We start from the raw sequence: 27,178 nt of genomic DNA, 5'->3' as shown, positions 1-27,178 counted from the left end.
AATTCGGGTTTCACTCCTTACTGTCGCCCCTCTGCAGAGTTACAACTCATTCTTCCAGATGGTCAGCTGGTTGTGTTGTTTCGGATCCAAATAATGTGTGTCCAATTACAAAAGGGTCACTGAGCTGACACTGGCCCAGCCCTATGAGAGAGAAAAAGCAGGATATATCTGAATCACACCAAATTATGTTGCTTTTGTTGACAGATTTTAACCATTCTCAGGGAGTCACGAACGTTAGAACAGGATTTACTTTCATTCCTTGCTGTAACAAGACGATAATTTAGCATAACTTTAGTTCCTTCCACTTCGAAAACAGTCTTTCTAGACATGTAAAATCATGTGGTAGCGGGAGGTATCAATATTTTATACTACAACTTCTGTCACACTTTCAGTAATGTATGTGTGTGTGTGTGTGTGTGCCAGTTATGAAGGAATTTCATGAACATAGCATTCTCCTGGGGATTCCAGGGATGACTGTGGCTTGTTTTTAAAAGGTTAGGACCGTCATGTGTTTCTGATTTAGATTTAATTCAAGTTGTCACATAAAATATTAGCTCCGATGGGATTTTTTTATTTTTTTTAAAATCTATTTTTGAGCATAACCGCCCGGGAATGTGTTTTGTGGTCTTTGCAGGGCGGGCGAGGCATTTTTTCTATGGAAACAAAAGGGCACACGTGTGGTACAGAAAAAGAAAGACAGGAAAAGAGAAGGAGCGTGAAAGAGGATCACATCCAGAGATAGGTGGTGCATTCTGGCAGACAGTAGGAATCCATTTCACGCCCAGATGGAAGCAGTGTGAGAGGGGGAATGTGTGTGTAGCCGTATGATAGGTGTGGCAGGACAGGGGTTAGGCCTGTTAGCTTTTCCTAGGCGGAGGAGGGAGGGAGGGAACCCTTCATAACCCGGACCAATGCTCTTTCATTTCAATCAGTGACAGACCCCAGGGGAAACCAGAAGTTATTGCAACTCGTTTTTTTTCTGTACAGATGTACCTTCTCATATGAGATCGTCCAAACTCAGTACTCAGTAATACAGTATTCCAGTACTGTGTGTAACAGTATTTTATAATGATCCACTGTGACTTGTGTGAAATGAAAGTGGAAGTTCTGCTGTGCAGGAGGGTTCAGTATCTGGTTAGGTCCTATATTCACTGTGAGTTTTGGTAAACATGACTAAGAGTCCATGCTGTACTGAAGCACAGAAATGCTTTGAGCTATATGCTAACGCTAGCAGGGCAACATGCTCACAATGAGAATTCTTACATGGCAGGTATTTACTGTGTTGACCATCTCAGTTTAGCATGTCAGCTGTATTATCCAGGGCATTGATGAAACTACATGCTTACAATTTTATGAAATGCTAGCTATGAAACAAACCCACCTATACTGTACTGAAACAGAAAGGAGTCTGCACTTGACAGGGACTGTGATTGTGTGACATTGTATCAGAGTGAACCAGCGTAAAACTAAATACAATAAATGCGTTTGACTTAACATGCCCATATGCAAACTGTTGGAGTTTATGGAGGCAAAAGGAAACATTAAGAGTCTATTAAAAAGGTCTGACGCATAGGGCATCATTCTTCTCTTTCTCTAAAACACATTATCATGTATTTCACTCCTGTCATTCAGCTCTTCTTCTGCTACCAAACATCTTACAGAACAAAAACAGTGTTATAAGTTAAATGTAATGATTAAAAAATGCACTGTTGGCAGCTCCTAGTGAAGCTCCCGTATCTATCAGGGCGTTCTCCTTTACAACACTGAACTAAGTCCCTGCAGATGTATTTTACATCCTAGAAGGACACGTCACATATCCCCACTCTGAGCTACGATTAAGACAAAACAGTCAGGGAATAAACAACTAAGGGGACTTCAGTTGATCACAAAACTGTTTAAGGTCAACATGGTATCATGGGAAGGTATAGGGAGGGTAGAGAGACACTTAAACCAGAGTAAACTCTGGTTCCAGCTCCTGTGTTGGCTAGCATTTGCCCTGCTGAAGTGTCTTTGAGCAGGACACTGAATCTGTTGCGGAACTAACAGGCAAAGAGAAGCGAGAGAAACACTTAATGGACCACACTGGATGGTTTAAGGTCATAAACCGCAAATCGCTTACACTTCTCTGCCAAATCAAATCGTATTTGGCTGATTTAGTGCTGAGCAGTGACTTGGTCTTAACTCAATTTATTATTAAAACTGGAATGAAATTGGTGATTCAACACACTGAACTTTTTCTGATTTGTAATTACGTGGCAATGCAGTTGCAAGCTCAGGCTAGAGGAGTCACCCGCATTCAACCGCATGGGTGCATTCAAGGAAACTGCAACTCCAACAGCTGTTGGAGTTCCATCCCTATCATGCAAAACCTATATATGCACATCTTTGTCTTTTAATTACCGGAAAAAAGAGCTTGTAAGTGAAATGCTCTTTGCTTTCAATACTGCAGTATACACAATATACAATGTCAAAATATTATAACACGGTTAGTGGTCACTTTGAGGAGATCAGTGCAGCTAGTGACTGTGTGGTGGTGAAGTATGAAGCTGCACACGGACAAGAATTTGAACAATACACATAACGTACAATAGGAATCTACTGTATGTGGGATGATGGCCATCTGGTTAGGGGCTGTGCAGTGTCTCCTCCCAGCAGGCAACTAAAGCTGTGAGCCAAGACCCCAGGCCCAACACCCTGCCGGACTTTGAAATCAGATCTTTATTGTCCATAAAGCCTCAGCCAAGTATGAAGAATCAGCCCTCCCTAACAAAACACAAGATGAGAGAAAACTTGGGGGTGAGTGAGACACAGACAGGGAAATGGAGAAAGAAATTGGGGAAGAAAGAGAGGGTAAGGTGGTTGAGAAAGGAGAGAGAACAGCCAGTACATATCATAGAACAATGCTCATGCTCACAACTATGCCACAGTTATTTATAGGTCATTGAGAGATAACTCAATTTTCATAACTTTCTAATTTTGTTTCGGGTGGTGCCAGTTCACATATCAATACAGCACTCTCCACTGGGGTCAGATTTCTCTGCTAAAACATCAGAGTATATTCTATTTTAGCCCCCGTGTGCTAATTATTCACCTTGTTTTGACCACATATGAAGTGAGATATGAAAGGGAGGGAAACAGGGCAGTGGAGATAGAGATAACAAGAGAAAGAGAATGCATAAAAGGTCAACTAAACGATGTTATAAATGAAGTTTAAGAGAGCGAAGACACACCTGGAGGAATAGCAGATAAATCACTTTTGAAGAGGTTGTAGAAACTAGAAAGTGATCAAAGTGAGCTTTGCTCAAGGAGTCCCTGAAATATCCCGTGTACGAGAACGGGTCGGAAGTGAAGTCACAGTGACCTTGACCTTTCACCTTTCACCTTAGACCACCAACATCTACTCAGTTCCTCCTCGAGTCCAGGTGGACGGGGATGCCAAATTTGAAGACTGACAGCGCGAAAAGAGAAAGCCTCTGGCCACGGCTGTCACCAGCACGGAAGCCTAAAAAAGTGTTTGTTCTGAGACCAAAGCTGCACATCAATGAGCTACAGGTGACAGTATCATATATGAATTTGGTGAAGACGTGAGGTGCAGCAGAGGTATACACAGAATGCGTCTTGTCTCAAAAAGCCGGTTTTGTTAGCTGTTCAAATATGTTGAATCAAACTATACCATCATCTTATTAATGCAACAAATCCTGCAAATGCAATATTGCCATAAAGGGTTTTTCTCACTGATTTGCAGCACTACTTTGCAATGGCTTAACATTACCAGAGATACCTACGCTACCTTGGTAAAAACAGAACTGTAGAGGGTTGTACAGGCTGTAAACCACTCTGAGAGTGGTATACATAAAATTGATTAAAAACATTTTAGTTCAGGAAAAATCAACAAGCTGCAGTTTGTGGGTAGGTTTTATGTTGCTTTCGTATGATGTGGATATCATTGTCATTTTCCAACTTAAAGCAAGATTAAGATTTTTCCTGGCCCCTCAACGACAGAACACCACACAAACTATTATAGCTAATTTTACTCTGTGGCCTCATTAAGATTTTTTGGCTACCTTGTTAGCATACCATTGCATATCAAGCAGAAACTGTGTTCACCAGCTAGTTGCTAACACTGTCTGCCCGCTGTTTGGCGCTGGGCATGTCGTGTACTGTGCGTTTATCAGAGCTTTTTTGATGAAAACAGCTGCCTGGAACTGGACACGCAGTTGAAGAAAACTGCATGTAGAGTTAAAGGGAAAAGCAGAGCTCAGTGGTCTGTGGGTTCGGCACAATGAGTAAACTCTCTCTAATTGCACAAAGTCATTTGATCCATTGTTAATATAAAAATAATTATTGGCAATCTGTGGATATTTCTGCTTCTGAAATGGTCTGCATTCCATTTGGTATACGGCACAGAAGTGTCTGGAAAGCAACTTCATGTCAGTCAAAGCATATCATTCAAGGTAACTGAGCACAAATTGCAGGACCATGCACATAATGTGTAACCTCCACACGAGGTCTAACAAACAGCAGGAAGCAATCACCATCTTGATGTGAACACTGAACAAGTCATAAACCTCCCAATCACTACCTTCCACCTGACATAATCTGAATGCTGCATGAAGAGCTCACTGAAAAACATCTTTGATATAACTCTGTATATCAGAGAGACATGCACATTTTAAAAGACCAGTGCCCACATGTGTGTGTCCATAATGAAAGTCAAAATCTGAGGCAATGAAGTGCTCAGCCATTTTACGGTCTGCAGGCAGTTTGTCCAAGAGTCCTTGTCTGGTTTCACAGACACTTCAGTCTTATTAAGAGTCCCGTATGGACAGGCAACTTGCTGTTAATATTATGGGATCAAATATACATTATGTCCTCATCAATGCTCATCTTTATTGCAATAAATGTAAAGAAATATATGTTGCATATATAATGATACTTACAGGCCTTGGAATGAACACCCAACACACTGCCAAATGCAGGTAAAAGTTAACTGGGACAGTGAAAAACTTGAAAGTTATTGAATCTAACTGTGATACACCTAATAAGGATGAACTGCAAACATCTGCACTCAACAGTAGGTGCATTACACTATATGATACTTTGACCAATAGAAAGCATGCAATTAAATGTGACAAATGACCTCAAGCGAGCTTGATGTTCATGCTGCAGGGAAATAAATGGGAACAATTAATGTCTGATAGAAAGTTAAGGAAAAAGCATCAGAAGTCCTGAAAAGCTACGTGTGCTTTGGTCAGCAGCAATGTGAAGTATACATGATCGAAATGGACCAAATCAAGCAAAAACTCCATTGTGTTTTCAATGGACTTGTTTCAAGTTGTTTCAACCCATGCATATGGCACTGACACGCAATGGATGAAAAGTTTGAATAAATAAATGAAACCTGCCACTACGGGTCGGACTCCATATTTTGCAGACTATGGGCAAAAATCAGAGTTAAATGTGACTTCATTCTATTTCTTACACTTGGAAAGTTTTTCTCAAAATTCAGAAGTCGACACTTTTAATTGTCAGCCTTCAGCCAGAGTTACAGGCAAGGTTATGGTTTGTGCATAAGCGAATGGGACCGAGGCCCTTTTGAGAGACAGAGACTGGCGGAGTCAGCCTTGTGTTACACTTGTGATTGATTGCATCACTGCAGTAGAACCAAGTCGGGTATCAGGGCTTTGGGTGACTACAGTACAGTGGCGTTGGATTTCAATGGATATGCCCTTGGCTAGATAGGTGATAATACTACAGAGTCCACACACACACACACACACACACGCACGCGCACACACACACACACACACGCACACACACACACACATTTAGGAATGCAGAACATACAAAACAATTCTTCTTGAGGGCAACTGATTCCATTTGGCACCTTTTGTGTAAAATAAGGTTATGTGGAACAGCAGTTTCTCTTTCTGACCACTGTGATATAGTGTGATCTTCGCGCTTTTAGCCAAAGAAAAGACACCCACTCAGATGACTTCAGAACGTGCCAGTCTGTTGGCACAGATATCAGAACGGTACCACCACACCTGTGCTGACATCACCTCATTCCATGAGCTCTGATTTCTGGTCCACTGTAAACATACTGTATGACAGGTCTCTCTCTCTCTCTCTCTCTCTCTCTCTCTCTCTCTCTCTCTCTCTCAGTGTGTGTGTGTGTGTTTACCCTCTCTCTGCTCTCAGCCGGGTCCTCCTGAAACTAATTGCAGTTTCTTTCTCTCTCCCTCTCTGAGTGACAGCGAGGATTTCGCTTCGCCCGGAGCGACGTCACACCAAGGTGGAAGAGGACGAGCGCATTTTTCCTTCCTTTATCATCCAAAGAAAACACATCGACAGACTGAGGCACACAGACGCCTCTACCTGCAGCCAGCCGGTGCGCACCGAAAATCACTTCCCCAAAATCCATCAGTGCGTCAGTTCTATGCGCGCAGAGACGAGACGAGCAACGTCCAGCAGCACCTGAAAATCCAACCTTTTTTTTTTTAAATTAATTATAAAAAACAGCGGTGCTATTCTTCTTCTCAAATTCCTTTCATTGTTTTAAATATCGCACGAAGAGTGGCGAGACTCCCTGTGTCCTCACAACCACCGCGCGCTGTTTCGCAGTCAGAGAGGACTTGTCTGCTTGGAGTCACTTCTCGTTCCTCCTCGGACCGTTTTGTAAGCATGCGATGTGCCGCGACAGATAGAGCAGAACGACAATGAAGAGGTTAACCACACCTTTGAGAGCGGACATCTCTCCAGTAGCCTCTTGACCAACTTTGTTGCGCATTAAGATGCGCCCCACAGAAGAGGAGTTGGATGAGGAACTTTTTGCGTGAGTTTTTGCTACCTTCAGAAAACAGGTACCTCCTATGTATTTAAGAAATAATCCAACTCGCTGTTGGCTGAGCTCGTCGCTAATTTAAATTTTGCTGGGGAAACTTGAGGATTTGCTGCGTTCAACATGACGGTTCGTCTATCACGGATCCAACTGGCCCTGTTCTTTATCTTGCTCTGTCCGGTCAATATCATCGGACTCTGGTGGTAAGTGCTCTGAATTTACCACGTGTTTTATGTTAATCTGTCTTGTGTCAGCCTGGCCTTTAAATCATCTCACCTGACTTAGTTATATTTGATTTCCGCGCACAAACATGGGGCATATAATTATGTTGAACTATATTTATCCGCAGCACCATCACTCAACATTAGCCTACCGGCTTTTCACCTAAATACTCCAGTAGTCGTCTGCGTTTCGAATGGGGTCTGGTCCAAAGACAAATATAAACACGAAATTCAAGGCTGCAATAGCAGGATGTACGTAAAAAACACAATAAAGATAATTCATAAAAATGGACAAAATAAGCAGATAGATCAGTAATGATAAAAGAATGCATGTAATAGTGTTTTTGAAACATCAATACTTCACTTCAGATATTTACACTTCATATTTTTCTGTTTTTCTTTAATACCAAAATAAACAAAGCAAAACTTGTATATGTGCTAATAACAAAGAGATCATGAAACCCTCAAATCAAAGTATGTTTCAATGAGACAAATATAGGTCCCCAGCATGCAGGACAAAGAGACACAGGGTGGTGAGAGAGGCGTCTGCTGTGCATTGCCTGCAGTAATACATGGAGGAGAGAGGACAGGGAGATTGGTGGAGGTAGTGTGTGTTTGTATGTGTGTGTGTGTGTGTGTGTGTGTAGTGGGGGTTCAGAGTCAGGAATGTCAGGTGGCCCTCTAGGCGCAGTGGATATGTCATCATAAAACAATCCATACAGGCTCAGGTCCGCAAAGTGTGTGACAGTCGGACAGACAGACAGACAGAGAGACAGACAGAGAGACCGTATAGATCTGCTGATAACATGTTTTCTATCCATTTGGGTCTGTCTGTATACTTTCACTGTCTTGTATGCACTATTTCATTTGGCAACATCCAATATTTCTGTCTGTCTTTCACTCTCTCTCTTTTACACACACACACACACACACACACACACACACACACACACACACTCGTGCAAAGCAGCAGTGTTTGAATGTGAAGCTTTGTTTTTTTTTTTACCCAGCGAATCCTCCCACTGTTCATTCACAGCCCAGTCAAGGTCAGTGTGTGTTGTAGTGTCACAGGTGCTGTGTAAGTCCACTGAATGTCCTTGTGTGACTGGCAGATGGACTGGCAGCATCAGAGGCAGTGTGTCTTCACGTGCAATCATTATAGATGTGAAGTAAACACAAGTAACCTGTGAGGATTTATTAGAAATACAGAGAATTGCCAATGTTAGGACAACTGAGTTTGGATATGGAATCAAAAAGAAATGACCTGCTCCACATTACCCTGGTGAAATTATTGATTTGATGTAAGGACCCTTAGTCCTGTTGTTAATGTGGAGTTAACATTGCATACTGACAGACCATAAGGTGGACATGGATTCAAGCTCTCCTTTCATGTTATCTTCTGGGGTGTCACGGAATAAGAAAATGCAGTTTACAAGACGTGCATTCACACTTGTGTCCTCAAGATGTGAAGAAATATGACAGACACAGTCTGGTTTCTCTGCTGAGTCTCAGCCGGCTAAACCTCTGTTCTGTCCACCCCATGCTCTCCATCGTTAGTGTTTGTGTGTCTTCATAATAATTGGTTCTCTTTTAAATAGTATTCTGTTGTATTCAAACTGTACAAAGCAATTCGGTCTTGGCTCAAAAAATGCTACCGTGTTACGTCACAATTCATGAATCTGAATTTGTGAGAAACTCAGATTAAGTAGCTGTTGTGTTAAACTATATTCAATCTCTGTAATTTTCATGTCAGCGTTCTAGTGGCAGCACACTCTTCAGAACTCAGGAGATTCATTTTAAATAAAACTCTAGTGGATTAGGGGAATCAACACTGAGAAATCTGCTACTTCCTTTTTATCCCCACTGACATACGTTGTCATCTTCTTTCACTCACTCACTTGTTCGCTGGCGGACTTGCACACTCACACAGACACACATGTGAATGCATTCAGGCACAGATTCACACACTCATACGCACACACCTACACACTTACACACACAGTGGCCGGCTGTGGAGCAGCTAGGGTGAAGCCACACCTGTGGGTTGCTCCCCAGTCTGCCAGGACAATGATGCTCTCTGTTGAAAGCTGCTGGACATACCATCATACATCTCTCATTCTCTGTCTCATGCTCGCTCCTCTTCAATCTCTCTGCATGTCTTTTGCCATACTTGTCTATGGAAGGAAAATACCTATCATGCAGATAGGTTGTTGCTGAGGGAAAAGAGAGCGAGAGCTGCAGTGATGGACAGAGACTGAGAGAGATGAAATGCGGGGAGATAGCTGTCCTTTCAGAGCCTCTGCTGATTAGAGCGCTCTAATCATTTGGCCAGAGAGCAGAGCTCAGAGACAAAGTGAGGAATGTCTTTGCTCTCTTATACTGGTTTAGACTGCAGTGCTTAGCAGGGCCAACTTTGCTCTATGTGTGTGTGTGTGTCACAGCCCCACTTTGGCCGGCAGCCCACCTGCAGCGTGCCACAGGCCTACAGGTGGACACACACACACACTGCATTTGTGTGTGTGTGCGCGTGTGTGTTTCAGCTTTCTCCTTTGTGTGTTTATGTGTGTGTCACTCCAAATACATCTCCAACCAGTGGATCCTGGTTAATCTGTTTAACATGCACACAGAGATGTACAAATGCACTCATTCAGTCAGTTATGGGAGAATATATGCATATACACACACACACACACACACACACACACGCACACACACACACAAACACATGGCTCGATAGTCAGAACTGCCATGATCACCAGAGGAGAGTTTCATTGTAACAGATCTTATCTTGTCCACTCCACTCCTGGTCTGAAAAGCTAGATGTCTAATCAGGACCAGGGAGATGGGTACAGATAAAGATAATGACGATGTGGGTTTGGCATCAAGGAGAGAACTGAATTAAATGTGTTTATGTGTGTGTGTGTGTGTGTGTGTGTGTCTGCACTTTTGAGCATGCATGCATTTCTGTGGGCATGAATACTTTAAATATGTTCCAGTGTCAGAAATATATATAGGGCAGAGGGTATAAATGGTCCACGAAATGTCAAAATGCATCTACAATTTACCAAGATTGGCAAAAAACTGTTCACAGTTTTGGGGTTGGCAGAAGCCAGTTTGAAATGTAAATGTAACATTGAAAGATAACGTTAAGGCGACATCAGCTAAGCACAGGTTTTGATGTCTGTTGGATGTCTGTATAAAATAGAAGTTGCTACTGTGTGCAGTTTTGAGTCCTGTCTGGTTCTTCTCCATGCTACTGTTTTACATTACTCATCTTACAGTTTTCTGATCTGCTCTTACTTGTCGTAGTGCCTGAAATGGTGAACACGCCAAATTATAGCTTCGAATTGAACAACAGAAAAACAGATGTCTCATCGGAAAACTTTTTTTCATGGCATAACTTGTAGAACACAACATGTTTGCCAATGTGTGTGGTCTCACATATCCATAAGTGTTGACCATATTTGTTAAAGACTCTCATGATGATGCAGTAAATGTCATATTATTGGCACAATTATACAGTAAGCAAAGCTACAGGTGGCATCCCCTGCAGTGGTTAGCTCAGACACCAATTTTACCAATGTTGGTGTACCATTAATACTAAATTTGTCTTAACCAATATAGCACCAGCTCTGCTTTCTATATTTCATCGATATTGCTGAGTCCCACAAACATCCATGCACCTTTCCAACCTCTACTTTTCATCTGAATATATTCATTCTTGGACAATTTGTACTTTTTGGCTGTCTTTGCTGTTGGGTGTGTCACTGTACCAAGTTGTAACAACAGAACAAACTTGTGAATGTTTTTCTTATGTAAAATTGGTTTGTTGTATGTTGTTGTATGTTGTTGGTTTCCCCTTTGGTCACAATGTATTGCTGCTATTTAAATTGGGTGCATTACATTTCATGAGTGCTGAAACATTTCATTGAGACAAATTCCATTGTTCTTGATCTTGTTTTTACGTCAGCAAAAAACAACATGATCAGACATGTCTGAAAGTGATTGACGTGTCCCAGACTGCAGGGTCAGAAAAACAAGTGAGCAATTATTGAGGGCACACAGACTGTCGGGACGCTGGCGAGGTGCTGAATTTGTTGCCATCCATTTTCAATCTTGTGTTTTTGGGACGCCAGACAAATTTAACACAGTGTTTTAATTTTCCTCGCTGTTTCTTGATAATTCTATCAGTGCTTTATCTCTTTGTATCTCATTCTTATCTTACACTGAACCCCCACCATCTCTTTCCTTCTCTACACACCCCCTCTTTAGCTGTCTCTCGTTGACCCTTTTTCTTATTCTCTCTCACACTGGCGTCTCAGACTAGCGCTTGTCGTGACTGTCTTCATCTCCAGCATACTTGAGGGATTAAGGAGGGATGAAATTCACTCATTCGTGGGCGGAGTGAAAAAAAAGAAGGGCCCCGTACAGTACAGCACTTTATCTATGGTGCCGTGAGATCCTTAATGAAACCTGAGGTCGCTTTGAGCACCGATGTTTAATCTCTTTCTGACGCATCTCTGGGCTCAGAACACACTGAATAAGGCTTTTATTTCTGTGAAACCTCAGGGGTATTTTGTTCCCAGTTGTCAGCCACAATATGAAAAACAAACAAATGTAAAAACTTATCACTGATATGATCTTATTTAGATTGTTCAAGCACAACAGTTTGGATTGGATTACTTATTAACATGTCAAAGGTGTTAGCAGCATGGATAGACCCGCTATCGCTCAATGTTTGATATGTGTATTTTTGTCGCTTTGTCTTGTTTCCCCCCCCCCCCTGTCTCTGTCTTGGGACTTTATCATCATGAAGAACTATTCATGCGAGTCAGTGTTTCCTTAAAGCCCCTGATAATATCAATGACTGCACTTCCTGGATGGTGTTTTGCACTTATAACTTTTCAAGAGATGTTTCATAAATGACAGTGGCACTTTGCATGAAGAGGATCTGATTGCTGTCTGGCCGTGTAGTTCCGTCTGCGAGTCTGCTTTTATCTCTGTGCATGCCTGCCGAGTAGTGAATGTGTCTGCTTGCGGTTACTGTATATGAAGGATTTTGTGTGCAAACTGCATTTGTGTGTATGCATGCATCCTCTTGAAGCATCCCATTCTGAGCTTTAACAGAGGGACGTTCATCTTTATATGATTCAGTAGATAGTATTTTTTATCTTCATTGAGGCTGCAGAAGGCCATGGAGCAGGAGACAAACATGATGCTAACAGTTGTATATAGTATTCAGTACGAAAGGCAAAGGACGCTATTCAGTGCACCATTTTGTCCACTCCTGCTCCATGGAAACCAAAAGAGAGAAGAGAAGTGAAAAGTAGATTGATGTCTGATTTCTTTCGTAATGTTCACTGTGCAGACACATAAACCTCCTTAAGCCACCCTAGCTCTGGTCAATTTATTAAAAAAATTACTTTGCACCTGTTACATGGACTTTCTGGAGTATTCCCATATCCTATTCAACTTCGCAGGGATGCACACTTTTATGTAGCGATCTCCAAACAAGGGCAAGAATGCTGGCCGCTCACTGTCATCCTATCATCCAATTATTGCATCCCATTTTTGGGTATATTGCCGGCACTGCGCTTTTCCACCTCAGTTCGCTTCACTTTCCGATTCGTACTTCATTCCCATTTCTCCTCCCATCATGCCCCGTTTCCAAACTTATATTGAAGACAGTCCAATGGGGATTATCAAAATAGCTTTTAACCAAAATGAAAGGATGATTTCACCCTACTGTGTCAAAAAGGTTTTACAATTTTGTTTTGAAGTATATCTGTTTTAATTGTTACAATTCACAAAACCCTGTCATTTGACTTAAACAAAGTACAGTTTTAAATCCTGCTATTGCTCATTTCTCTGCTCTGACCAATGTCCTTCTCCACTGTTTCCCGCATGGCAGAAGCTGCTCAGTTTTAGGAAAATACTGTTGAAATGAATTCAGTTGCATATTGTGGCCGAAGGCAGCATGTGAATTCATTGTGCTCAGTTGTTGTGAGATGTGAGGAAAGAGAGGAGATACTGCTAACACGGATGTAAGACATATCCTTAATCCACGCTACACACTAATAAAGTAATCTCCAGGATTTATCGCCAGTGCCAAATGTCAAACATGGAAACTGAACAAAGAGAAACGTTTCTTTGACGTGATGTCATATATCAGTCAGTTTTAGACTCATTACAAACAATATGTATGTAAATTGCCAGAGTTTATTATAAAGTGCGTAAGTACACAAAAATTGCCATTTTCAATTATTGTTGCATCCACAAGAAGCAATTTAATCTCTTTCACCAGTTCACTTTGCAAAATGAGATAATAAGGGAACTTTTTTCTTGTTGTCAAAGCCCTCTAACTGTCTCTGTCTTCTGCTTCCAGGACTCCATCCAAACGTCATCCAGTACATTCACTAGTTTTACAACTTTTACAACTACAAGCATCCATAAAAATCTACCCATACTGTATCGAAATACACCTGAATGCATCCTTCTCTCTGTCTCACACACACACACACTGCAGCCTGGGAGCAGTGGCTATATAATGAGTGATTGTTGAGAGGGAGTGTGCGTTGCTAAGTATTGTATCTGTACCTGCTAATTAACACATACAGACTGTCTGTATGATTTCATAATCTGTGTTACTTTCACATGCACACACTTGAGCAGAACACACACACACACAGACCCGTTGTAAAGTTCCGCACACACACAACACCTGTATTGAAAACACAGCATTGTTTCCATAGTGATGTTGTCATTACACTCTCAATAATCATAGAAGGAATGCAGCAGTGGGTGTCCCTGGAGTGTGCATTCAGACATTTGTTTATGTGTGTCTCTTGTGCATGCATGCTTATATGCCAATACACTTATTATCTTTTATTATGATTTCCACATTATACACCATATATTATGGCTCATACTGTATGATTGAGTACATGTACTCCCCCTAATCTTAAAAACGAATGTAATTATTAGAATGGAAATCATAATTGCAATCCATGCTGCCTGCTGTTATCGCATGTTAAGTCCTGGTGGATAACAGTATTTGGGCAGTTGCCTCTGGATCTTCCTTTCCATGATGTTATTGGCTAAGAGGCTGACACAAGATCCCCTGTGAATAGTATTTTCATTCAATCGCGGGTTGACATGTTAGACTGTCATATAAATAGCTTTAAAATGAAAAAATGGATTGGTTTTCAAAACCTTCAAAAACACAGGGACTGAGTGTACAAGGATGAATATTCATGCATGCATGCGTGTGTGTGTGTGTGTGTGTGTGTGCAAATGTCTTGCTCTGTATCAGACCGCCAGGAGAGGGGATTGGCGAGAGTGTTTGTTCTGCTTCTTAAAACAAACTCTTGAAGCAGATGAATGATATCAGGCGGTGCGATTAACAGGGACAAGGCTGAATGAAAACCTATGAGGTAGTCTTTTGCTCTGCCTCTCTCTGCAATGCATACCCTTTCGATTCCCATTTCATGGTAAAACTTGAAGTTATGGATCACATCTGCTGACATTCAGTGGCTTAAAGTCAACTGCGGAGAAGAGTCAAGAGAGAGATGGAGTAAATGAAAGGGGGATGTGAAAAGATAAATGTAATATTCATAAAGTTAACAGCATAGATGGGGGTGAGTGGGGGACAGTTAAGGCAAGGTGAGGAGGAAAAGAATGGAAATAAAGTAATCTCATAAAACTAATGAAGTGGCCACAGATGCTGGCAGGGCTTCTAAGTGGCAGAGCCAAGCCCCTCTTTCCCTTTAAGAGTTAGAATAAACTATGTCTTTATTATATACACTCATCTGTCAAAGCTATTGAGGCGATCCAGGTCCGTATTCATCAAATACAAGATGTATATATATATATATTTGAATGTTTTAAATATTTGCACTACATGAGGCGAGCTTGATTTATTATTTTTGCCACACATTTAAACATTCATTTTTTTATTCTTTTAAGTAATATAATATGTGCATTCCTCATTTGGATGGGTTTAATCTGGGAATTCTTTTAGCAGCGCTGATTCAAGCGATACGTGTGGTTTTCGCGGTGAAGTCCCTAACTGCTGCAAAATCTCCCGAGAGACTGTATCATCAGGGAATCCAGAAAGTCTGCCTTCTGGTTCACCAAAATCAACTTAGCATTAAGATCAACTCTTAGCGGCCTGTCTGTTATGAGACTTCCAACTGTTTCACTTCCAGCTTTGTGAGGACCACACAGTTCTCAAGCACAGTCCAGTAGCTAAAGACAGACTTGTGAATCTGATGTCAGAGCTAAGATGCCTCTGGGAAACTGGGTGCGCTGTTGTCTCCCATGTGCCTATTCAAGAAGCGCATTGCAGCTAAGAAGTGGTGGGTAGAATTGGCAGGCTTTGCCGCCACAGAAAGAACCAAGCTTGCATTTGGTTTGTGGCTGCTGATGAGTGCAGCCACAATGTTTACCGTGCGATTAAGTTAACGTGTTGCTTACCATAAAGAAAAGCGGGAACTTGCTATTATTATGTTACTAAGAGATTGTTCTCTTCTCTGACATTTTTCAACTTTTCCAGGGCGGTGGGCAGTCCGCTGGTGATGGACCCCAACAGCATTTGCAGAAAGGCGAAGCGTCTGGCAGGGAAGCAGGCTGAGCTGTGCCAGACTCAGCCAGAGATCGTCAGTGAGGTGGCCAAAGGAGCCAGGCTGGGCGTCAGGGAGTGCCAGTACCAGTTCAGGTACCGCCGGTGGAACTGCACTAGCCACAACAAGTACTTTGGCAAAATACTGCAGCAAGGTGAGTAAGGAAGGAATGTGTTTTGAGTGTTGGTAACTACTTTCATGTCTCTGTTTCCCTGTCTTTTTCCCCTATTATCTAATATGGAGTGCCATTTATACGTACATAAAGCTATAGTCTTTGGGAAATACACTAATTTGCTTCTTGCTCAGCGTTAGATGTTCAATATAAATCTACAGCCAGCAGCTTAGCTTAGGTTAGGCTGGAAAGAAGGGGAAGCAGCTAGCCTTCCTCCTTCCAAAGGTAATAAAAGTAGTCTATAAGCACTCTAAAGCCCACTAACATGTTATTTCTTATTTGTTTAATCCTTACAAACATGGAAGTGTAAAAACAGCACAGTGGCTTCCTGGGTCTACAGCAATACATACAGTATATCACGTGTAAATTAGTGAGCTTTTGAGGCGGTTGTAGACAGATTTTGTTACTCTTAGACAGAGCGAGGTTAGCTGTTTTCCCCTGTTTTCAATCCTTTTGCGAAGCTAAGCCAACTGTCTCCTGGCTCTGTAGCCTTATAGTGAATGGAAAGATATGACAGTGGTATTGATCAGAAATTCCCATAATCGTCTTTGTGGATGTCTCCATCAGCCCTTCCAAATACCTTTCACAGGGTTTTTAAAGAACACATTGAAAATATTGTCACGTCCCATTTTTCAGCCGTGAGTACCTTAGGATCTGAGCCCATGACCTCTCGACCGCAGCTGACGGTCCGACGTCAACTTGAGGACAGATCCCTGTCTGATGGCACTCCAATAGACAAGGGCAGCTGTTGTATTTCAGACCAGACGTATTCACACTTGACTGACTCTCCTCTTCATCAGATTGGGCACGCTTGAAATGATCAGCTAAAATTGCCGTTTTTGCTCCTAACATCTCTCTTAAGATCTCTTAACATCTTCCTCCAGCTCTTTGAAGTCTGTAATATAACTGATGTTGGGTCACCGCGAGGTCTCCCCCAATTACTGTGTTGGTTTTCCTCTTTTATGATTAGATTCATAGAGAGCTGCCTGTCTCCTCTTTGACTGGTACTACAGAGAGCCTTTATCTCTGTGTTTAGTCAACAAACAGGGGATACCTGATATTAATATACAACAACAAATGTGTCAAGCACGTTATTAAATCCATTTTGGGTCTCATTTGTAGATGTGCATCCTGAAGTGTTGTGCTTGCCTGCCATTATTGTCTCAAGGAAATGACACATGAATTGTTAATCAGAGAGCAAAGGCAGGATACTGACATTTTCAATAAGTTCTGTGTAATTGTAATTAATAAGATGGTTAAAAAGCATGTTTTGTCATCCTCTCATTTGACTGTCGGTGTTGTCAGTGTCTCTGGAAGGAAAAGAAAGATGTGGAAAAAAAGAAATGCAAACACAAAGATAGGGAGGGAGGGAAAAAGAGGACAAGAATCTACCAGTAGAAGATAGACCAGTAATTAATCATAAATTCCTGCCTGTCTATAAGGGAGGCCAGAGTGCTCCTCTGTTTTGAAGCCTTTGTCCTCAATTACCTGGATCTGCTCTTAATGGCCGTTTATCATGAACTAAATGTCAAAATAAAAGTGCCTTTGTATTTAATGTTCAATCTCTCTAAGTGGTTTACTTAGCCTCATTGACCTCTATTTAGATTTTAAGTGATAATAGACTCCTTCAAAGTATTTTAATGACGTGATGTTTTCTTTGTAGATACATTAGACAATCATAATGGAAGCTGGTGCAGTCTGCGTAGTCCATTCATCCCTGTGTCCATGGGTGTTGGGTCTGAGTATACTGTGTGCTTTTTTATTCTGCTTCTTATTTGATCCCCAGAATTCTTTTTAAACATTTTTTTTAAACTTTACTGGCTTTTAAGGGTGGAGGTGGTGCTAGCTAATTTCTGCAGCACTCTAGATGTGACACTCTTAACCACCTGCATCATTGGCACAGTGAACTATGATGAAATATGTCCGACCAAAACTTGTTTTATATAGATGGTTCAGTCCCTAACGTGTGTTTTATGTGTACGTGTGCACATGCATGTTTGGAAAAGTGTTTTAGTAAAGACTTTGTAGCAAAGGAAGTTTATAGCTAATCTGATTAACATAACGTCTAAATGCTCTAAGTATGGTAGTATGTATGTGTGTTTGTATTTCTTTCATTCTAATGTTTTCAGATGATGAACATGATTTTGCATACATCACATCTCTAGCTGTATGGCTGAAGAAACATACACACAGACTTTCATGTGGCATGGTCCATGAGTCTACTTTTTGACTTGAAAACACTTTTTGCATGAAGCCACTTGAAGAGGTAGAGGTGTGGAAATGTGTGTGTCTGCATGCGTGTGTGTGTGTGTGTTCATATAATAGGGGCTGTAGTTGATTTCACAACATTACTGAAACCCTGCCATCTCACACACTTACTGCAACAAGTGCCAACGAATGAACATGTCGACACAATCATGACAACTCATTTTGCATCGGTAACGAAACGTTTTGTCCTCTGGACATGAACCTTTCAGCTATATTCAGTTGCAAAACAAGGTCAAATATCTGGCTTCTCATCATTAATTGGTATTTATCATCCTCTTTCCCCTGATCTTCGCCGTGTTCGAATAACATACAGACTCCAGAGCGCTCACGGCAGGCATTGTTAGCCATGCCAGCATACTGTACAGTGATGCGGGTAATCACATAAGAGATGCTGTAGTCATTTGAAAGCCATCATAGATTGTGTACAGAATGTGTGTGTGTGGAGTATTGTACTGCTAGATTCTTACTTTGGGCTATACAGTGGTTGCGATGTAATTAAACCAGTCATCAATCGTGTCAAACATTTTCTCATGAATGATTTTTACAGGTAGACACACAGGTATAGAGACAGCTCTACTCAAGTTTAGACCTTTACACACTTTGTGTTTTCTCGTATTTAACTGCTATTCAAAGTAAGTGAGTATATCCACTGTACTGTATGTTTACTAGACAACATGATCCAGTGATCCTGATAGTAAAAACACTTTTTAAGGTTTGATTTATGTGATGCTGTATCGTATTAAACAAAAATTAAAAGGCAAGTACAGAGGGTGTCTGTCTAAATGAATGAAGTAATTCATGTCAGGCTGTTTTAAGGGTTTTGGCATCAATGAGAAAGGGTGCTGTAGTGTGTTGGTTTCTACACCTGTATTTCTTTCGTGGCCCAGTTATAATCCCACTTGTGAGCAGTAACTCAAACCAGAAATGTGTCGAACAAATACGAGCTGTCATGCTGGGATGGCACAGTAGTTAGGAGGTAGCCTCTCAGAGAGGATTAAAGGTGATTTGAGTATGTCGCTGCTCCTGAAAACCTCAGCCCTATTCTGCTGAACAGCAGGAGCAGCAAGGTGTGGTCTTAACTGAGCTACATACACACACAGTTGCAGAAGGAGAGCTGTAGCTGTACATCCACCGCCATACACATGTAAAGTCACTCCCGAACAAATTTAAGTGATTTATTTTTTCTACAATCAACCGCAGCAAATCCCAAACAATGCAGATCGAAAATCCACAGGACTCGTTCATTTAACAAACTTCAAAATAAGACGCAAAAAAACATTTGACAACTGACTATTTGTGTGATATCATAAATGCTTTAAATTGCTTAAACATGCACACAAACGTACACATATTTGCCTGTATTGGAGACATATCTGGGTGTTGGGGTGTACAGCTGGTATTGATATCACGGTGCGCTGGGGTGTGCATGTCTCGTCGCACGCCACCCATTCTGTGTGTGTGTGTGTGTGTGTGTGTGTGTGTGTGTGTGTGTGTGTGTTACCGTTCCTAATGAATCCCATTCACTGAATCATGCGATATGGAGTTGGCAGTGTTGACGGTGGTGACTGCACGCTCACCGCCTTCCAACTCTTAAAAGTCCTTCCCTTAGTCTCCGAATACACATACAAGGGCTCGCTAAGTGGCTATTCTCCCTCTCATTCGCTCTAACACACACACACAAACACACATGCATATACTCAGTCCCTAGTTTATCATCAATCTAGGCAGAGCTCTGCCATTTAAACCATCAATGTCCTGAACAATTCCCACTGCTTGCTTGTTTCTAGGCAAACTTTACACAGACTTATTGTCAACAAACAAAGCATTATCTGTCTACCCAACCCATTGGGTTCTACTGAAGAATTAGAGAAAACGAAAAAGAGATAAAAGTTGACAAATGTATGTCTCAGTTTTCACTCACATGAGTCATCAGTGAAGTTAACATAAAACACGCTCTTTTCCGAAACCTATTTAAGTGGTTTTGTTGTCTAAACCTAAACCGAAGTTTATTTTGAAAAGACACGAAACAAGTGGAAACTGACACGCCGTTCCTGACACATCCAAAACTGGTGCTAGGGGGGTACCTAGCATCATACAATGAAGCTTACAGCCACTGACCAAGCGCCTGTATTTGACGAGTTGGTTTCGTTTTTTTTTATTAGATTTGCTCATAATGATAAAAATAGACCTGTATCGTTTTTATTACTATTTTGTTCCGAAGCAATGGTTTAATCTCAGTAACTAAACACAGTGGTTAAAATTGATTTGAAAGATATTAGATTTGTTCTGACCAAGATTTATTTTTATTACCTGCATTTCCCTGGACAAAGAGGACAACGAATGCATACGATACTCAGCCAAATAGGTCTCTGAGATTCTTTCATAGCTGCAATAACTGTGCATAAAGAGAATGATGCTGAAGCCACCGGCGAGGACAGACCATCAATTTGCAGTTGTGGTTGGACATGCCTTCAGCCAGGAGTGTTAAGCTCTGCACCCAAAATAAACCATCAGCTGTGGTGTGTGAATGACAGAGGGAGAAATAGACATCCTCTCAGCACCACAAATCCAATGGCGCTTGAGATCGTAGTAATGGACGAGGATTGAGAGAAAGGTGCTTTTATCTTGTTTCCGCATGGCTGCGATATTAACAGACTTGATGGAGGGACAGATGCATGGATGACTGGATGGAAGGATGGAAACTAGCATCTGCCATTTGTAGGGCTATCTTTTTCCCCAGTTGTTATCCTAAGATTGATTGAGGATGAGTCTGATCAACAGATGTCTGAATATGGTGTGTGTAATGTGTAGGTATTTACCATGAGCATGTCACTGTGTCATAATGACAATGCTGAAAGGGTTGAATTGAAGAAAGTAAATGCCTGTGTGTATTTGCATATTTGGATTACTCCTCTATTTTCAAAATGATGGCCCTTTTTTCAACCTCCTGTTTAAAATTTTGGGAAGATATATATTTGCTTTACTTTTCTAGTAAAGCAGCTGGTTAGCTTAGCTAGCAAGTTCAAACCCTCTGTTTTGACTTCTGACGTTGTGCCTGTTTACATTTGGATTATGAATTATCCCTTTCAGTTGTGGTGAAATCATAACAGAATTCTCAATAACATCAGATATCAGTTTATCCTGCATTGCGGGGACTTGTCTGCCAACTAAACTTGGGAACCAATCAATAAACTAAAACCCCTCTTTTCCCTCGTTCCTTGTATCGTAGATATCAGGGAGACAGCGTTTGTTTATGCCATCACGGCGGCCGGTGTGACCCACGCCGTGACCCAGGCCTGCAGTATGGGAGACCTCCTGCTGTGTGGCTGTGAGGCGACCAGGAACAGAGCACCTCCAAGGCCGTCCTCATCCTCGCCCACTGGAGACGGAGTCAAGTGGGAGTGGGGGGGCTGCGGAGATGATGTGGAGTTTGGTTATGAAAAGTCGAAACAGTTTATGGATGCCAAGAGAAGAAGGGGCAAGAGTGACATCAGGACGCTCATTGACCTGCACAACAACGAGGCTGGGCGGCTGGTAAGAGACTGTTTCAGAATCAGAACCTCACTATGTCTGTGCAGTTTCTGTTTACATCTTGAACGGGTAGAGTAAGAAATAGATTGAACACTGTATGTGTGAATACAAACTGTTTTTTTTAACTGCTACTGTGCTGTACTAAACACCAGTGTGTGATATTTCACTTAACTCTCAAAGATTTTAGCAGCAAAGGTGTTGCTTGTCCTGTGGAATGTTCCGTCATTCCACGAACATGCAAAAGAGAGAGACATCGCCCCCAGCCATATATGTGTAGCGGCGTAAGCTGATATTCTGACAAGAATCAGGTTCCTGGAACACAAAAACAAGAGCGTGCCACACATTTTGTTTTCAAGCCTCCGAGGCAGGTAGCTTCTAATGTTTCCACAGCCCTTGTAGAAGTTTAAAGTTCCTCTTTGTTGCCCGTATGAACGCCGAGTGAAGTATGGCGTCGACAACTCAACGTCCTACCCGAAAGAGTGGAGATAAAGGAGCAACTTTGGAGAGTAGTTAATTACGTTCGTTTGAAATATAGCTCGGTAAATCTTCCAGATCACATTTACTTTTAGCTGTCAGTTTTGCGTCCCAGTTTGTTACACCCTCTTGCAGAAATGTTGACACATAAACAAGCAAAACACAGAGTCACAAAGTTCACTTTGATTGGGGTCAAAGGCAGGTAGAGAGGAGAGGGGAGGATTCTGGGACTTAATCCAATTGTAGCATTAGCGAACAAACCATTTGAACAAAAGGAGAAACCTGCACACAAATGCCCAGAGGTTGAGAAATAAGCGTGTTGTGATGCATGCAAATGTCTATTTATGTGCAAGCACGCGTGCAAACTCGTATACACGTTTTGCAAGTGTGTGTGTGTGTGTGTGTGTGTCTGAACAGGCGTCTGTGATGGGTTAATTATGTGCAGTATAAGTGAATGATCTGTTGTCAAGGCTTGTTAGATGTAGGAAGGCCAGAGGCAACATGGAGGGAGCGGGGGGTTGGGGAGTTAAATTCCTTCTGAATAGCGCCGGCTTTTATCTTACCTATCTATCAGTGTGTGTATTTGTGTGTGTGTGCGTGTGTGTGATCCGGTGGCTTTTTCTGTGATACACTATGAAAACACAATAATAAATAACTTCTTTAGAGAACTTGTCATTTGTCGAAAGCAGTCCTGCTTCACTTCAGGGTACAAGTTTAAAAGTTTCCTTTGTCCTCTTTTTTCTGTTTGATCAACCATCTCTCTTTCTTCTTATTTATCACCCATTTACCTCCTTCACCTCTCTGCTTTCCCCCTGCCACCCATAACCTTACACCCACCAACCCCTCCACGCTCTCCCCTTCACAGGCGGTGAAGCTCTACATGCGGACAGAGTGCAAGTGCCACGGTCTGTCGGGGTCGTGCACCTTGCGCACGTGCTGGAAAAAGATGCCTCATTTCCGTGAGGTGGGCGACCGCCTGCTGGAGCGCTTCAACGGTGCTTCCAAGGTGATGGGTGGCAACGATGGCAAGACCCTGATCCCTGTCGGCCAGAACATTAAGCCACCAGACAAGCAGGATCTGATCTACTCTGATGAGTCACCCGATTTCTGCCTTGCAAATCGGAAAACTGGCTCGCTCGGGACAAGGGGGCGCATGTGCAACAGCACAGCCATGGACATCAGCGGCTGCGACCTGCTGTGCTGCGAGCGCGGCTACTGGGAGGAATCAGTGGTGTTGGAGGAGAACTGTCTGTGTCGTTTCCACTGGTGTTGTGTGGTCCAGTGCAAGAAATGCTTGGTCCGAAAAGAGCTTAGTCTCTGTCACTGATGAACTGAGGTTGACAGCAGTCAATATGACTTGGTTACTTCTGTTACATTTGGAGGTTTTTGCTTTAGTTTGGCTGGTGTGAAAGAAGGAAAAGATGTGGATTTTCATGGTGATCCTTTTGTTTTTGCACCAGTCACATTCAGATAGTATTTTATCATAGTTCTGGCTTCTTGATTCCCAGGAATGTGGATTTGAATGCAACCACATGGAAACAAAAGCAGGGGGACTAAAGGAAGTCAAATAGAGAATATGTTTGTTTCTGAGCTACCTATTTTTCTTTTTCTTGTTTTTGAAAAAGGACCAAAGAATGTCAAAATATGTATTTTTTCTGAAATGAAAGAGGAGGTTCCTTGGTGTCAATTCCACCACCAGTTAAACAACACTGCTTGTTGTTAGCTGTCAGTTAAAAACAAAGAGTTTCAGACTTCACCTTGTGCTGATGCACTGATTTGGTTATGGAATGACTGTAGGTAGAAAGCATGCCAACAGTTGCATCCTTCATTGGAGTAATCCATTCTTTACACTTTTACTCTTTTCTTTTGGGTTTCAGAAAAAACACCACCCTGCACACTCTTTATATGCAGAGCCACACTCCTACTACAGCCCCATGCACATCATTTCAGCATGTGGAGAAACCCTCTAGGCTTGACAGACCTGCCATTCTCGGTTACGGCTGCTGAGCTATGATTGGACAATTGCTAATGTGGGAGAGGTTTAGCAAACCATCAATTGTATAAATGGCTGCTAATCTATGAGGGCCATACTGACTATCATGAACCTTTTTGAGTCTCTGACGATTCTTTATTGTGTTATCCGTTATTTTACGTCTGTCAGATCTACAGGATCATAGAAAGATTAAGCCCCGATATTCCTAATTAGGCATGAGCAATAAACAGAGAATCTTTATATTTTACCACAAATCTTAAAAATGTTGTTATAAATGTCTCTCAGTTACATTAACTGTAGCTTTAAGTAAATATCAAACATCAAATACAAACAATGCGGATCTCGATTTATTTTTTCTACTACTGCAACAAAAATAAACTAAAAAGGGAAACGGTATCACATTATCATATTTGAAGAATGCTGTCAACACCATGTTTTGCAGGTGTGGACTTGGCCTGCCAGCAAAGACTGTTATTTATATAAAGATATGATGACAAGACTACTCACTTCCATCTCTCTCAGAAGCACTTTGGATACGATGGCTGCCATGGACTTCCTCAATAGGTTGGCAATAAAACCTTTTGCGGTTGTCTGTTTCTGTTAAACCAAAAAAGAGAAACCTTTATTCACATTTCATTGTTTGTTATCGAGAAACTGTATATAATGTATTTTGTTTATCTGTTATGATATACAGGGCTAATGTAATAATGCACTTTGGATGTTAGCTTTTGTTTGATACTGTATATGCAGTGTGTGTGTGTGTGTGTGTGCGTGTGTTTGAGAGAAAGTGTTGAGTATGTGTTTGTGCAGGTTGGCCAGTTATCACCGTATCCTTCAGTTGACAGTACCTTTTATAGGCCTATATCTCCAATCAAGTTGCTGTCTGACATTAAACTGCATTATGTTGGTTATTAAAAGCACACTGCTCTTTGACTCTCTGCCTCTGTGTGAGGCAGACAAGATGTTATATTTGCTCATATTCAGAGGAAGTATGTTTCCCATAAACCTGTCGTCTCATTTACACTCACATTTTATTACCAGACAATGTAGAGTAAGTATACTGAACTATAATAATACATTGCCTCCACTTGTTCTGATAAGGCTGTTGTCCCTGCTGTTGTCTCTGCTGTGGTCTCTGAGTGTTTAGGTTCAGAATCAGCCTGTTTTGATTTTACAGTTGGTGATGTTTATGTTTCTGGAAGCTATCATTGTTCAGATCTGGCTGTTACATACTAACACAGTTACTTTCAAAGTAAAAAAAAAACACTAGTATACAGTACATTTTAAGTCAAAGTGGATATTCGCTGTTAGTCTTACATTTAAGAGACGATAGTCGGATTGTTTTTGGAGTATTCATCAAAAGCCTTTTCGGCCCCACATATTTAGCAAGACTGCGTTCTTGTCATTTCAATGACCCAATGCAACATATGGATCATTATTACGATAATCACTGTTGCAGCAATGAAGCAACTGAGAGTATTTTTATGAAGAGCATACATATATTGAATATTAGAATGAGAACAACAAAAAACAACTCTAACACTTTACAAAAGGGCCAGTAAATATCTTTACGTGGTAATCATGATGACATGCTTTTTAGTTAGTTATTGTTTCCCAGTAACTTTGACTGTGTTATTATAATGTGAGGAATGATGAGGTGATGGCAACATTATATGATATTTGTATAACGTTTTGGGCTGACTTAAGTAGTGACATTAACAGTGCTGTCTGATATTGTGAACTTCTCTATCTGATAAGACCATTTAATATCTGCATATGTTAAATTAAGCAAAATCAAAGTACTTTTAGCAAATACCTTAACTGGGTTTGGTGGGAAACAACAGTATGTAGCAAAAGGAAGGAGCATATTAAAGCATTTCTACCAGAATGGAAACAAAAAAAACACCTCAGTGACAACTAATGCAACCCATCTTTGGCCAACTAAGTTGTGTGTCAGCAACTTACCATCATTTCGTTATCTATTCAAAGGCATTTTGTTTGCTTCACATTTTGTTATGCTCTTCATTTTTGTATTCTTCAGATATCATTTCATATCTAGATGTTATGTTGCATTTTCATTTAGCGTACAACCACTGTGTGTGACGCACAATCAAAACACTATTCAAATAAAAAGTACAACATTCTGTTTTTTTATTTAGTCTCATTCTTTCCATGAAATGTTACAGTATGTGTGTACAAATTCATTATTTGAACCATTTAAACACATTCCAGTACACTTAACATAAGCATATTTAATCTCAATAAATGTTTTGTGTTACGCTAGGTGTCTTTATATCGGTTTTGAGTTCAATCCTGACACAAATATTCCACATCACACCTCTCATATATCCTGCAAGGAGAAGCATCACAAATACAACACTTCAACCTGACAAAATTTACAGACTAATTTAATTACATCTTATAGCACTTTTTCCGTTTCGGAGTTCTCCAAGGCATTGTTTGAATGTAGAATTTATTTTATACAAGGTTTTCACTTCGGTGATGATTGTCACCAAACTGGATCCTTTCCACACCTCTGCTTCGATTCGATTATTTTTGCCACTCAGCAAAAAGAAGTGTTATTGTTGTGAGGTATTTATTCTGTAGAAATGAAAAGACAAGGAGGGGGAAAAAGAGTCAACCTGCATTAGTTTTGAGCTCTACAAGTTGACACAAGTTCATATTTTCCAGGAATTTGTTGCACGTAGGTGTGTAGCAGAGTCGGGCCAGCAGTTATGTTTAAGACATGGAGAGGTAGGCCAAAGAACAGGAAAATGCCAGGGGGCTCTCGCCTGCTCCTATATCCCCTACTGTTGCTCCTTCGCCCTCTCCTCTCCTCTCCGCTCCTCTCCTCTCCCTCTGTCTTTAAGCTGTGTAGGCATTCAGTGCTGCATGGGCAAAGCCAGAGAAAATAGACAAGTGAGCAGATAGATTTATTAGAGCATTGGTATAAATATGGTTGTCTGTCGACATCTGTGTGCATGTGGCTGCATGTGTCTGTCTTTGTCAGTGTGTGTGTGTGTGTGTGTGTGTGTGTGTGTGTGTGTGTGTGTGTGT

General features: G+C 41.3%; 1 protein-coding gene across 1 annotated transcript; it reads left to right on the top strand.

Moving 5' to 3' along the window:
- The first annotated feature begins 6,436 nt into the window (after window positions 1-6,436).
- wnt6b (wingless-type MMTV integration site family, member 6b) lies at window positions 6,437-26,232 on the top strand. The gene is made up of 4 exons (XM_031858484.1): window positions 6,437-7,044; window positions 15,617-15,837; window positions 21,353-21,657; window positions 22,994-26,232. Exons 1-4 carry the CDS (start codon window positions 6,965-6,967, stop codon window positions 23,453-23,455), a joined length of 1,068 nt encoding a protein of 355 aa, XP_031714344.1. The 5' UTR covers window positions 6,437-6,964; the 3' UTR covers window positions 23,456-26,232.
- Window positions 26,233-27,178: the final 946 nt, after the last annotated feature.

The sequence above is a fragment of the Anarrhichthys ocellatus genome, unplaced genomic scaffold (assembly GCF_004355925.1).
Source record: "Anarrhichthys ocellatus isolate YVR2014 unplaced genomic scaffold, GSC_Weel_1.0 scaffold20, whole genome shotgun sequence".
Classification (NCBI taxonomy): Eukaryota; Metazoa; Chordata; class Actinopteri; order Perciformes; family Anarhichadidae; genus Anarrhichthys; species Anarrhichthys ocellatus.
The sequence above is the reverse complement of the archived record's forward strand: the minus strand, read 5'-3'. Positions and strand labels throughout refer to the sequence as shown.